This window comes from Nicotiana tabacum, chromosome 5 (genome assembly GCF_000715075.1).
Source record: "Nicotiana tabacum cultivar K326 chromosome 5, ASM71507v2, whole genome shotgun sequence".
Lineage (NCBI taxonomy): Eukaryota > Viridiplantae > Streptophyta > Magnoliopsida > Solanales > Solanaceae > Nicotiana > Nicotiana tabacum.
This window is the reverse complement of record NC_134084.1, coordinates 4,714,206-4,726,293: the sequence shown is the minus strand read 5'-3', so window position 1 is coordinate 4,726,293 and position 12,088 is coordinate 4,714,206. Positions and strand designations below refer to the sequence as shown.

General features: G+C 30.6%; 1 protein-coding gene across 1 annotated transcript; it reads right to left on the bottom strand.

Moving 5' to 3' along the window:
* Window positions 1–3,043: 3,043 nt before the first annotated feature.
* On the bottom strand, window positions 3,044–7,547 carry LOC107795879 (protein RGF1 INDUCIBLE TRANSCRIPTION FACTOR 1-like). The gene is made up of 6 exons (XM_075254338.1): window positions 7,452–7,547; window positions 7,172–7,354; window positions 6,375–6,449; window positions 5,090–5,233; window positions 4,019–4,030; window positions 3,044–3,145 (listed from the first exon to the last, which is right to left on the bottom strand). The coding sequence occupies exons 1-6, from the start codon at window positions 7,545–7,547 to the stop codon at window positions 3,044–3,046; spliced, it is 612 nt and encodes a 203-aa protein (XP_075110439.1).
* Between the last annotated feature and the right edge of the window lie 4,541 nt (window positions 7,548–12,088).

The following is a 12,088-nucleotide window of genomic DNA, read 5'->3' as shown; positions in this document are numbered from 1 at the left end:
TTGGAAACAGCCTTTCTACCCTAGAGTAGGGGTAAGGTCTGCGTACACATTATCCTCCCCAGACCCCACTAAGTGGGATTATACTTGGTTGTTGTTGTTGTTGTTGAACTTTACCTTTATATGATAATATTACCTCGTTCCTTACCTTTTATTTATAATATTGCAAGTTTATTTTTCATATTATTGATGCATGACATCATAAAATGACGACAAAAAATACAATCTAACCAGACATTATATACGTCAAAACGATAGAATACAATATAATACAATATTATACGATACTCTGTTACAGGAAGATGAATGGAGGAGGAGAGAAAGCACTTTAATCCAAAAGTACATGTAATAATGTTAGAAATTTCAAGATTATTATTTACATCAATGTCTTGTCGATCATGTCCTCTTAAATTTGATAGTTCAATATCTGTCTAGCAACATATTTTTAACTTGTTGATCTGATCACACATACAAAGTATCCAAGAGATCCTGATAACTGATGGGCTACTCTGACCTATTTCTCTAAATAGCTAAACATTCTTGTGCACTCATCCGATCTACACATTATTCTCTTACTTCTATCTACATTTGATGGCCGATATAGCCTTTTGGCTATGGATTCATGTAAATTTAAAATTTTGTGGCGATATACACCCTTTATATCTATGGATTCATGTCCGTTTAAAAAAGAATGATCAATTTTTAAATTTGGTAATAATTTAGTTTAATATATATACACACACAACAACCCAGTATAATCCCACTTAGTGAGGTCTGGGGAGGATAGTGTGTATGCAGACCTTACTCCTACTCTGGGGTAGAGAGGCTGTTTCCAATAGACCCTCGGCATCCTTCCCTCCAAGAACTTCCCACCTTGCTCTTGGGGAGACTCGAACTTACAACCTCTTAGTTGGAAATGGAGGTTGTTTGAGGTTGCTTACCATCATATATATATATTCAAATTTGAAATATTATTTTTGATGGTGAAATAAGTTCAGTATAAGGTAAAACCCATAAAAATTTAAATCCTGAATCCGTCTCTGATATCGTTTAACAATTGGGATCATAAAATATTGCGTTCAAATCCTAACAAAGATATTAAAAAATATTAAATGGTTTCTTCTTATTATTTTATATTTTGTGGGCAATTATGCAATACATATGCTAGTGGAAGCATATAGTTGATGGAATCGTCGAGAATACATAAAGGCTGGATTGGACCTCGATTTAAAAATATTGAGCTAAAACGACTTAATATTTATTTTTAATATTGTGTGATATTATCAGCTTTGGGTTAAGCCCGCATAACTTTTCCCAAAATATCTTACCATATTTAGAGATCACTACATCTTATATGTAAGCTTTCAATCTATTCAGCTACCAATCTAAGACTTTGTTCGCATACTCATAATCTCCCATTCAAACTAAGTTCCATGTGGCCCACTACCACAATCCACATGTCTATTTCCGAGATTCCCTATGTGCTACACACATCGTGCATACCCAACAATCTTCCCCTCAAGTTAAGTTCCATATGACCGATCACCATGATCCATGAGTCAGTTTTTGAGATTCATTGTGGCGTCCACATTGTTAGAGTATTTATGGCAACCGACGCCCACAACTGCCTTCTTTTTGTGTTCGCATCTCCAAGCTCATAAGGGTAAGCAAATCGCGTCATGCACCGTCATTCTACCATTGTCGTCATATTCGTCCCGTCGAACTTAGACTCTGATATCAGTTATTAGGCTAAAACAGTACTAATATACTCTTAATATAGTATTATATCGTCTGCTTTATGCCAAGTCCACTCGATTTCCCTCAAAAGGTCCCACACTATTAAGCTATCCGTACAAATTATATGCCGGCTACAAAACTTTTCAGCTACTAATGTGAAACCTTGTTCGCATACCCGTCACCCAACCGAAAAAACTCTGTCGACATTTGATCATGATCATGATACCTAACTTATACTACTAGAAATTCGACCTAAAACGATTGCAGTTGACCGACCGACTTTGTTCGATCAAAAAACTGACTGAAGTCGGTCGGTTTTTCAAAATATTTTATTTTTTAATTTTTTTTACGAAGCGACCAACTTTGGTCTGTTTATTTTGGCGCCAAAATGTGGGAAATAATTTTTGCATCCCGCAAAATTTATTTTTCAAGGAACCGACCAACTTTGGTCGGTTTTTATTTAAAATAAATTAAAATTATATTCAAAAACCAGTCATTTTAAGAAACCGGCCGATTTAGGCCTTATAATTTTATTTTTTAATAAAGCTGACCAACAAAATATAATTAAAGAGTATAAATGAAATAAAAGACAATTTTAAAACAAAATGTACCAATGGTCTAGTGGTAGAATAGTATCCTGCCACAATACAGATCTCGGTTCGATTCGCAGATGGTACATTTTTTAATTACAAGAGGGGTTGTTGTGATGGTAAGCAACCTCCACTTCTAACCAAGAGGTTGTGAGTTCGAGTCTCCCCAAGAGCAAGGTGGAAAGTTCTTGGAGGGAAGGATGTCGAGGGTCTATTGGAAACAGCCCCTCTACCCCACGGTAGGGGTAAGGACTGCATACACACTACTCTCCCCAGACCCCACTAAATGAGATTATATTGGGTTGTTGTTGTTGTATAGTTAAAAATATCGACCACGGTTGAAAAATACCGACCTACTTCGATCGATTTTTTCGGTAATTTTTTCTTTTTTGAAATTTAGTTGACCGACCGAAGTAAGTTGGTTGGTTCTACCGACCATACGATTATCGACCATTATAAATCGATCGATTTTTGATAATTACCGACCAACAACGATTGGTTTTGTCAGTTAGTTTTCCCTTTCTTTTTTAGTAGTGTTAGTTACAAAGATCTACAAAAATTCAACAACATATTTTGCACATATCAAGGACTCAATAACCCTGCAGATTAATTACTAAGAGCCCCTTTCAGTACTGTCACAACAAGTCGTACTACAATGAACTCGATAGTAACAAGTTAGGGGAAAGAGAACTAGTAGAGCATATAAGTTCTAGAGTTCACTATTGCACAGTGGTTTCTTCCAATTTACGTTTGCCTCCAACGAAATCCAAGGCTATAGTTTCAAGAGGATCTTTTCTTGAAAACTGAGAAGTTGCATGCATCTAACATCATAATAATTACCAATTTACAATTATTAAAAGGTATATAAAAAATTGCGATAAAAAATTTATTTAACTCTCAATATCCAAATACCGCTATGTAAATTGAGACAGATGGAATATAATATTTAAGGAAAAAATTATTTTAAAAACTTACTAGCTTAAATACGCCATAAAGTTGTGCAACTACTAAAAAAATCAAACTTATAATTTAAATATATTATAATATTTATGTGACTACTATAAATAAAAGTTTATATTTACTGACAAAATGAACATCTAATTTAAATTATTTATAAATTTAGAATTTCATTCATTTTTTAAAAGACTAAAATCAGTGTCAGCTAAACTAAAACGGAAGAAGTAAGCAATATTTCCTTGCATAATAACTTGCAATGGCAAATGGGAAATCACAAGAAGAAAGAAGAATATCGAAGGTACATAATCGAAAAGTAAGTACTCTTTCGTCCTTATAAAAAATTTCAAATTCAAATCCTAAGAATAAAGTCATCTTTGAGAAGAAGCATTCTACCTCTTAAAATAAATTTTTTTTATGCGAAACCATATTAATCAATTCTAAAGAAAATATCAAACACCGAGTGAAAAGTCAAAAAAAAAATTACTTGAACATATTACTATTGGCACACGTGAACTATGTATAAACATGCAAAAAGATTTTATAATTTATAAATATAATAACATTGCATTTATCATAAATCCAATAATTCTAGATCGATCAACTCAAGAGAACCAAATCTAACTAAAAGGAGACCGTTGAGGCACACTTTTTCGACGATGACCGCAAAATTCAGAGGAATTTATTGTTATGCTCGACTTGTTGTACTTTATCAAATTGTAAACTTTGGAGCAGTTTACCATATGTTGTACCTAATACAAATGAAAATGAAGGCCAACTTATTAAGAAAAATAATCGAATAAAGACCATGTCTCCAATCTTACTATAAGTAACGTGGGACTCAACCCCCACCCTCTCGATCCGCACGTTTAAATCTACCAATTGGAGCTTGAACAATATAATATGGGATCGAACATCACACAAAATTAGAAAATCATATAAAAGAAATAAATATAAGACTTAATCCAACCCCAAAAAAATAGCTCAAGACGTAAGGATTTTTAGAGACCATTTAAAGATATCAAGTCCCCCATCGCACTACCAATGTTACTACTTTTACTTGGTGGGCGTTTGGACATAAGAATTGTAAAATTCCAAATAAAGGTGAAAAAAATTTTCAAGTGAAAATGGTATTTAAATTTTAGAGTTGTGTTTGGACATGAATATGATTTTGGGTTATTTTTGAAATTTTGTGAGTGACCCGAGTGAAAATTTTGAACAAAGGAGGGAAAAAATTTTCAAAATGCATCTTCAAGTAAAAATTAAAAATTTTATGAACAAACACTGGTTTCAAAAAAAAAAAAGAACAATTTTATTGAAAAAAAGGAAAAAAAATTCTTATGTCCAAATTGGCTCTTAGTAGGCTAAAAAGGAAAGAGCTAATATCACTTAAGATGAAATAGATGGGGAAACTAACATGCTAGAGTATCACATAGTATTAAACTATATTGCTTCTTCGTCTCAATACACATGTGAAGGTATTTGATTATACACGAAATTTAAAAAAATATGAATACTTTTAAAATTATGGTCTGAAATAAGTCATGAATATTTGCGTGACTACAAATTATTTCATGAATAGTAAAATAAATATTTTAAAATTAAATAGTTATAAAATATAAAAATGAGTCATATTATTGGGACTAACTATAAAGAAAATAATATCACATAAATTAAAACTAAGGGAGTAACATGTATAAAAAAAAATTTACTCTAACAGGACGAAAATGTAACATTTAATTGGTGAAAAGAAAGAACTTAATGAACGACAAATAATTATTTTTGTGCCAATTAATTCAGAAAATGCAAACCTTGCATGAGATAGAGCAGAAAAGGTTTGAGCGTTGAATGCTTCTGTCACATACAATACAAGTGTAATTAAGTGAGTTCTTGAATTGTCTTGTTATTGGCCTTTGATTCAAGAACACCACTTTAGCACTATTTGTTGTGTACGACTGCATCAATTTGACCAAAGAAATTAATTGAAATATATCATAAAGTCTTAGAAATAAGCCTCTAAAAGCTAATTTAATTAATCAAAACCATATAAAATAATGAACTATTAACTCAGAAAAATACTTATTGCGTCCGATGTTCACATCAAATCACATGCAATAATGATTACATGACACGTATCTTCTCTATAAATTAAAGTAGGTTTGTTTGTATTGACTTGCACGTAACATATAACAACTCTATAAGTTTAATTTTTTAATATTCTTTTTAGTGTGAATCCATTATATTTTTAAAGTTTTCAGTTTATAATATATGTTGCGATTTTAGTTAATTTTTACATATAAAATTGTGTTCTGCACCAAAAGAACTAATAGACTGTTTGACCAAATTTCTTCAAGGTTAAAATACTTTTTTCTTCCAAAAAGTACTTTTGTTTCAAAGTTAAAATGTTTGGCTAAGCTTCTACAATGAAAAAAAAAAACTATTTTTAAGTAGCAGAAGAAATTTTGGAAAAGCAGAAAAAGTAGTTTCTCTCTAAAAAAAACTTTTTTGAAATGCACTTTTCAAAAATATATACTTAAAGACAAGTTTTTTACAGCTTGCCAAACATTAATTACTACTTTAAAAGATTTTTTAAATTAATTAACAAAACACAAACTGCTTCTCACCAATTTTTTTTTTTTTAAACTACTTTTGAAAAAAGTATTTCTACAAATAAGTTGATTTTAGAAGTTTGGTCAAACAAGCTATTAGCCCCTAGATGAAAATTAGCATGATTACTAAGGAGTCGTTTGGTATGAGGTATAAGAAAGTATAGTGCTGGTATAAAAATTTAATACCACCTTAATACTTTGTTTGGTTAACATACCTGATATAAGTTTTTCGGAATTAAAATTAGTGCCGGAATAACTTATACCTTCTTCTTAGAAATAATGCAATTGTCATTTTTAATACAATATATCAAACAGTGAAAAAGAATACCAGAATAACTAATCCCAACATAACTAATCTTATCATAACTTATCTCAGCATAAGTCGTATTCAAACCAAACAACCCCTAAAATAAATAATACTAGTAACTATTAACTAACGAGAGAAAGAATTCGAAAAAGTCACAAAATCATTATAACCATAACTTACTTGAACAAAGGAGCAATCTAGGAGCTTGTCAGCTTCTTTCAAGCGTAAAACATCTTGATAAACGTACCTTCTAATCTGCAAAATCAAGAAATGTACAAACACAAAATCAACATTACAATTGAAGCTAAGTCGGCTTGGAGAATTTGTGCTGGGATGAAATAACAAGAACACATCCAGTGAAATAATCGAGATACACACAAATTAGCTAATGTTAATCGTAAAAGCAGTTATTGATATTTGTATAAGAGTAGAATATCTACAGTGACGTACTTAATCGGTGTCGCAGCTATAAAAAATGGACTAATGAACAAAATAATAAGCAGTGTTATTTTTTTATATTTATCTTCAACATTTTTATTTTTCTTATACAATAACAACAAACCAATATAATCCCACCAGTGGGGTCTGGGGAGGATAGTGTGTATGCAAACCTTGCTCCTACCCTGAGATAGAGAGGCTGTTTCTAATAAAAACTCGCATCCTTCCCTCCAATAACTCTCCACCTCGCTCTTGGGATGATTCAAACTCACATTCTCTTGGTTGGAAGTGGAGGTTGCTTACCATAAGAACAAACTCTCTAGTAAAAAATTTCGACAAAGCAAGTGTTCCGTGATACTGCATATAACAAGGTGCATACGTCCCTGGCTGTCTACATCATACAACTTGATGTGAGATACTTTCCCGAGCCATGCGTAAAAGCAGGTTGCTTTGTGCATCGCACTACTTTTTTATATTATCATTTATTTAATTAAGTGAAAAGTTTGCTAAAAAATATAAGTTTAAAAATGCTAACTAACCTGCAAAAGTTTGTGACAATGGTGAGAAGGCAAGCAGTGGAGGCACAAGCTAAAGCAACAATCCAAACAAAATACATTTTCTTCATTTTTCCTCTCCAATTCATGGACCAAACATGCATTAAAGAATTTCTCACTCAAAAGCACCTCTAGCCATTTTGGAATTGAAATTGAACCATTTCCCACCTTCAAAAAAAAAAAAAATTCATATATAAGAGATCATAAAACCATAGTTAAAGTATTTAATATATCAGCATAATAAAAAAATGTTAACGAAATTTACCATTTTTGTTTTGTTGTTCTTCTTTGTATAGTCGAGGAACAAGAACTTAAGGTTCTTTGTTTGTCTTGCGTAAATGAATGACATCGAAATGGCCATGATATAAATAGGTCAAAGAGGGTGGACAAGAGAGAACAAAAGAAATAAGTGGGCGTTTGGACATAAGAATTGTAAAATTCCGGAAAAAAATAGAAAAAAAATTATGTGAAAATGACATTTGAAAATTAGAATTATATTTAGACATAAATACAAATTGGAGCATTTTTTGAAAAATAATTTTTTGGAGTTTTTTAATTTTCCGAAAAATCCGAAATTCAACTTTAAGTGGAATTTAAATTTTTTATTAATTCCAAAAAATGTAAAAAAACTAAAAAAAATGAATAATTTCTTATAGCCAAACGGGCCCTTACATAAAATCATCAATAAATAGATGACATCGCATGCCTGTTACATGTATCTTTATCACTTAATTCTGATTACTAATTGCATTTTACTTTAATATATTACTCCCTTGATCTCATTTTACTTTAAATATAGTTTCTTCTTAATCTGTCGCAGAAATGACAATTTCTCTTTCTATAAACAATTTAATTCTAATATTCTCATTTTATCTTAAATATAATGACATGATTTTTTGTGATCGTTTTTGTTCTTTTATAAGAAAAAAAAAATAAAAAGATATATGACGGTCTCACCGGTACTCATTTAAAGGGATTATTTTGACACTTTGTATATATTTAGTTTACATGACAAAAGTATTATCTAATTTGTTGAATTCATTACCAAATAGTAAAATACTTTCACTTAAAACGAGACTCGAAAGTATTTAGTTAAATTGAAATTACAAATAATTACCGTAATTTGATGCAAAAATTAAATAAAAAGCTTCTTAGAAAATCTATATATATCTATATCTGTATTATTATAAAAACACGAATATTCTACGTTACATGTTGAACGACCAAAATACCTTCAAAATATTGACAGACTTTTATATCCTGAAAGCATTAAATTATTTGTTATAAAGATAATCCCGTATTGGATAAAATAGTAATATGTAGACTTTGCCTAACAGTAGACGTTGAGTTTAACTAAACTTTTAGCTAACATGAATTTATATGGACTTCGAATACCCATCCACGTTGACCTTCTATTCGTAAAATTAAAATGACACAAATTATTCTTTCTTAAAGAGCACTAACTTCATCGTTCCAGAAGGTTATGAGTTTTGAGCTTTGACATTAAATTTCTGCATAGCTGTTGTACGGTCCGCATAAACATAGTAGGCGATTTCTTGCAATTGGTATATGAAAACAAGGTTTAACGATCAATATATCCCCGAAATACCATTTCATTAAAGATAAAATAATAAGTTTATAATTAAAATATTTTTAAATATAAAATATGTCGTTCTTTTTTTTTAACGAACTAAAAAAATGTGCAATATAAAATGGAACAGAGCAAGTATAATATTCTTAAAATATGAATATGAAATAAAAAATAGATACAATCCATTTTTCATATTTACGTTACTCAATATTACATACTCAAAATCTAGAAATAAGTCCAATCTAACACAAGTTTCCATCCAATTTAAAATATTTATAATATTTAACTCAAAATATACGTGGTTATTGACTTAAATAAACATTTCCAAAATAGTTAGGGGCTACACGTGCGAGGCACATGAAATAGAGGGGAGAAATTCAAAAGTAGTCAGATTTACAACTGGTCGTTCAAAAATAACGCAGTTTCAAAAGTAATCGAAATTTAGCAACTTTTCATGTAAAGATAAATCTGAGTGAAAACACTGTTCAAACCCGGAAAATAAGCCACTATATTATGCTGGAGTTCCAGCATAAGTATACTTGAACTCCAGCATATTATACTGGAGTTCCAAGATAAGTATACTAGAACTCCAGCATAATATGATGGAGTTCCAGCATAAGTACACTAGAACTCCAACATAATATACTGGAGTTCCAGCAAATATACTGGTCCAGCATAATATACTGGAGTTTGGAGTACCGGTGCTCCAGTCTCCAGTATATTATACTGGAGCAAGCAAAGTATACCAGTCCGGCATAATATGCTGGAGTTCATACACAGGTACACCGAACTCCAGTATATTATGTTGGACCGGTCTCTGTTGCAGCAAAATAGTTGCTATTTTTCATTGACTTAGTAAATACTGGCTATTTTTGAATGACCAGTCCGAAAACTGGCTATACCGTGCTATTTTTACGAAATAAAGACTAGTAAGATGAAAAGCACAAAAGAGGAATGAAGAACTAAGTTGCTCGGATATAGGTGCGGGTGTCTAACACGAGTACGGATCTAGAGGTCGGATTCTTTGAAATGTAAATTCTAAGATTCAGGAATACGAATCCTAATACAGATATGGGTGCGGGAATCCTGCTAAAAATAATTCAAAAAAAATAAAAATATCTCTAGATATGAGAAATTTTGTGGAATACTTACGTATAACTTATAAAGTGTGGATCTCTCTTTTATTATTAAGTGTGTAGATAAGTAAATGATTGATTTCCTCGATAAATTATACTATTTTCTTCAAATTTACTATAATTTTGGTTTTGATTTCGGAAATCAAATTGTATATATTTCGTCTTGAATTTTTTCGTACATCGTGGTCAGAATTTTTTCGTTCATCTTGAGCAGAGGGTCGTCTTTCGAAAACAAACTCTCTACTCCCTCAGGATAGGGGTAAGGTCTGCGTACTCAGTATCCTCTTCAAACCCCAATTGTGGGATTACACTGGATTGTTGTTGTTGTGTTGGTGGTCAGAGTTTCCAAAAGTGTTTGACCAGATCCAGTACAAATCTCATACTCACACTCATACTAGTATCGTGTCAGGTCGATACGAATATTTCACCTAAACTGGCACGTTGAGCAACTTCGACGAAGAAAGGACTAGAAAGATAGACATATAAACTAGCGAGAAAAATGGAAGGGCAGAAGACTATAAAGCAGAGAAGGACTGCGTTTTACTATTACCAACGAAGCATAATAGTAGTATTTGTTATACTTCATTTAAAGCTCCGCATAAAAATAAAACTTGTACATCAAAGGTACTCATTACACACAGTCACACACTACTTGTCGGCAGTAAATTAGCCAAGAAATGTTACAACAAGATTTCAAAATGAAATCCTTTTGCAGTTTTAGGCTCAAACCTAGCTATACTATTTGCCTTTGACATTAATACACCACAGGAGAAAAGAGATGCACAAATTGATCATAAGATCTATAAATGGCTGCTACAAAATCCTTTCAAAAATAGCCAGAATTTGGATTGAGAAGTGCAGAAAAGTACCATAGGCCATAATGTTTGTTGACTTACTACTCCAATTTGATGGAACATGAACAAAAATTTGGATCTTGGAGTTAAGAGGAACAGATATACGCAAAGGCTAAAGGAGAAAAGACTAGCAATTGGTTGATTTATACTTTGTCTTTGTTCCGATTTATGTCTCGTTTGTTTTATATATGTTTTTGAATGTTATAGTGAATTGTTGTTATAGAAAATATATATAATAACAGAAATAAAATTTGGTTCCGGAAAAACTTGACTTTTATAGTGAAGTGTTGTTATATAAGAATATTGTTATAGAGAGGTCTGACTGTGCTCCCTTCGTCTCAAATTATCTATCGTGGTTTCTAAAAATAGATCAAATAATTTTCAATTTAATATAAATTTTAATTTTTTTTAAAAAATTGAAAAACTCCAAAACGTTAATTTTTTAAATTTTCACTCAGATCACTCACCAAAATAAAAAAAAATCAAAATTATATTCATGTCCAAACACAACTCTAATTTTCAATTAAAAAATCACTTTTGTGGGGAATTTTACGATTCTTATGTCCAAACGTCCACTAAACTAAATGTACATTTTAACAGTATTTGAAATTTAAACTACTACTTCAATCTATTAGTAAAATTTATAGCATATTTGGCCAAGCTGCAAAAATCTGCTTATTTTGAGAAGTATTTTTAGAAAAATTACTTTTGGAGAGAAGCAATTTTTATTTGGCTAATCAATCTGAAAAGCACTTTAGAGCAATAATTTGTGTTTGACCAAGCTTTTTTAAAAAATACTTTTAAATATCAAATTACGAATAATGACATGAAGAGGTTACTCAACAATTAATATTATATGAATAAATAAATAATCTCAAATATTTATTATTAGAGATAGTAATAATTATTTTCATTTTATTTTAGTAAAACATGAAAATAAGATTAAAAAGTACATTAACTCTTTCAAGATGATTTAAATATTTCAAAACATCATTTAACAAATATAAAAACATTCATCTCAAAAGTCACCATATATTAGAAAGATATCCTAAAAATAAAAAGAAATATTTATATATTAGGAGAGTTCAATAATATAATCTCTAATACTAAGTATTAGGTTTAAAATAAGGTTATTTAGATATATACCATATTTTACTAAGGATATTTTTGGTAAGAAGAAAAGTCAAAATTACTTGTGCTTATATTTTTGAGAAGAAGCTACTTTTTTCTAATTCTTTAAAATTGTTTCTACTTTTTCCAAAAGTATATTTTTCCCAAAATAACTTAGCCAACTACGTTAAGTTGGAAAAAAAAAATACTT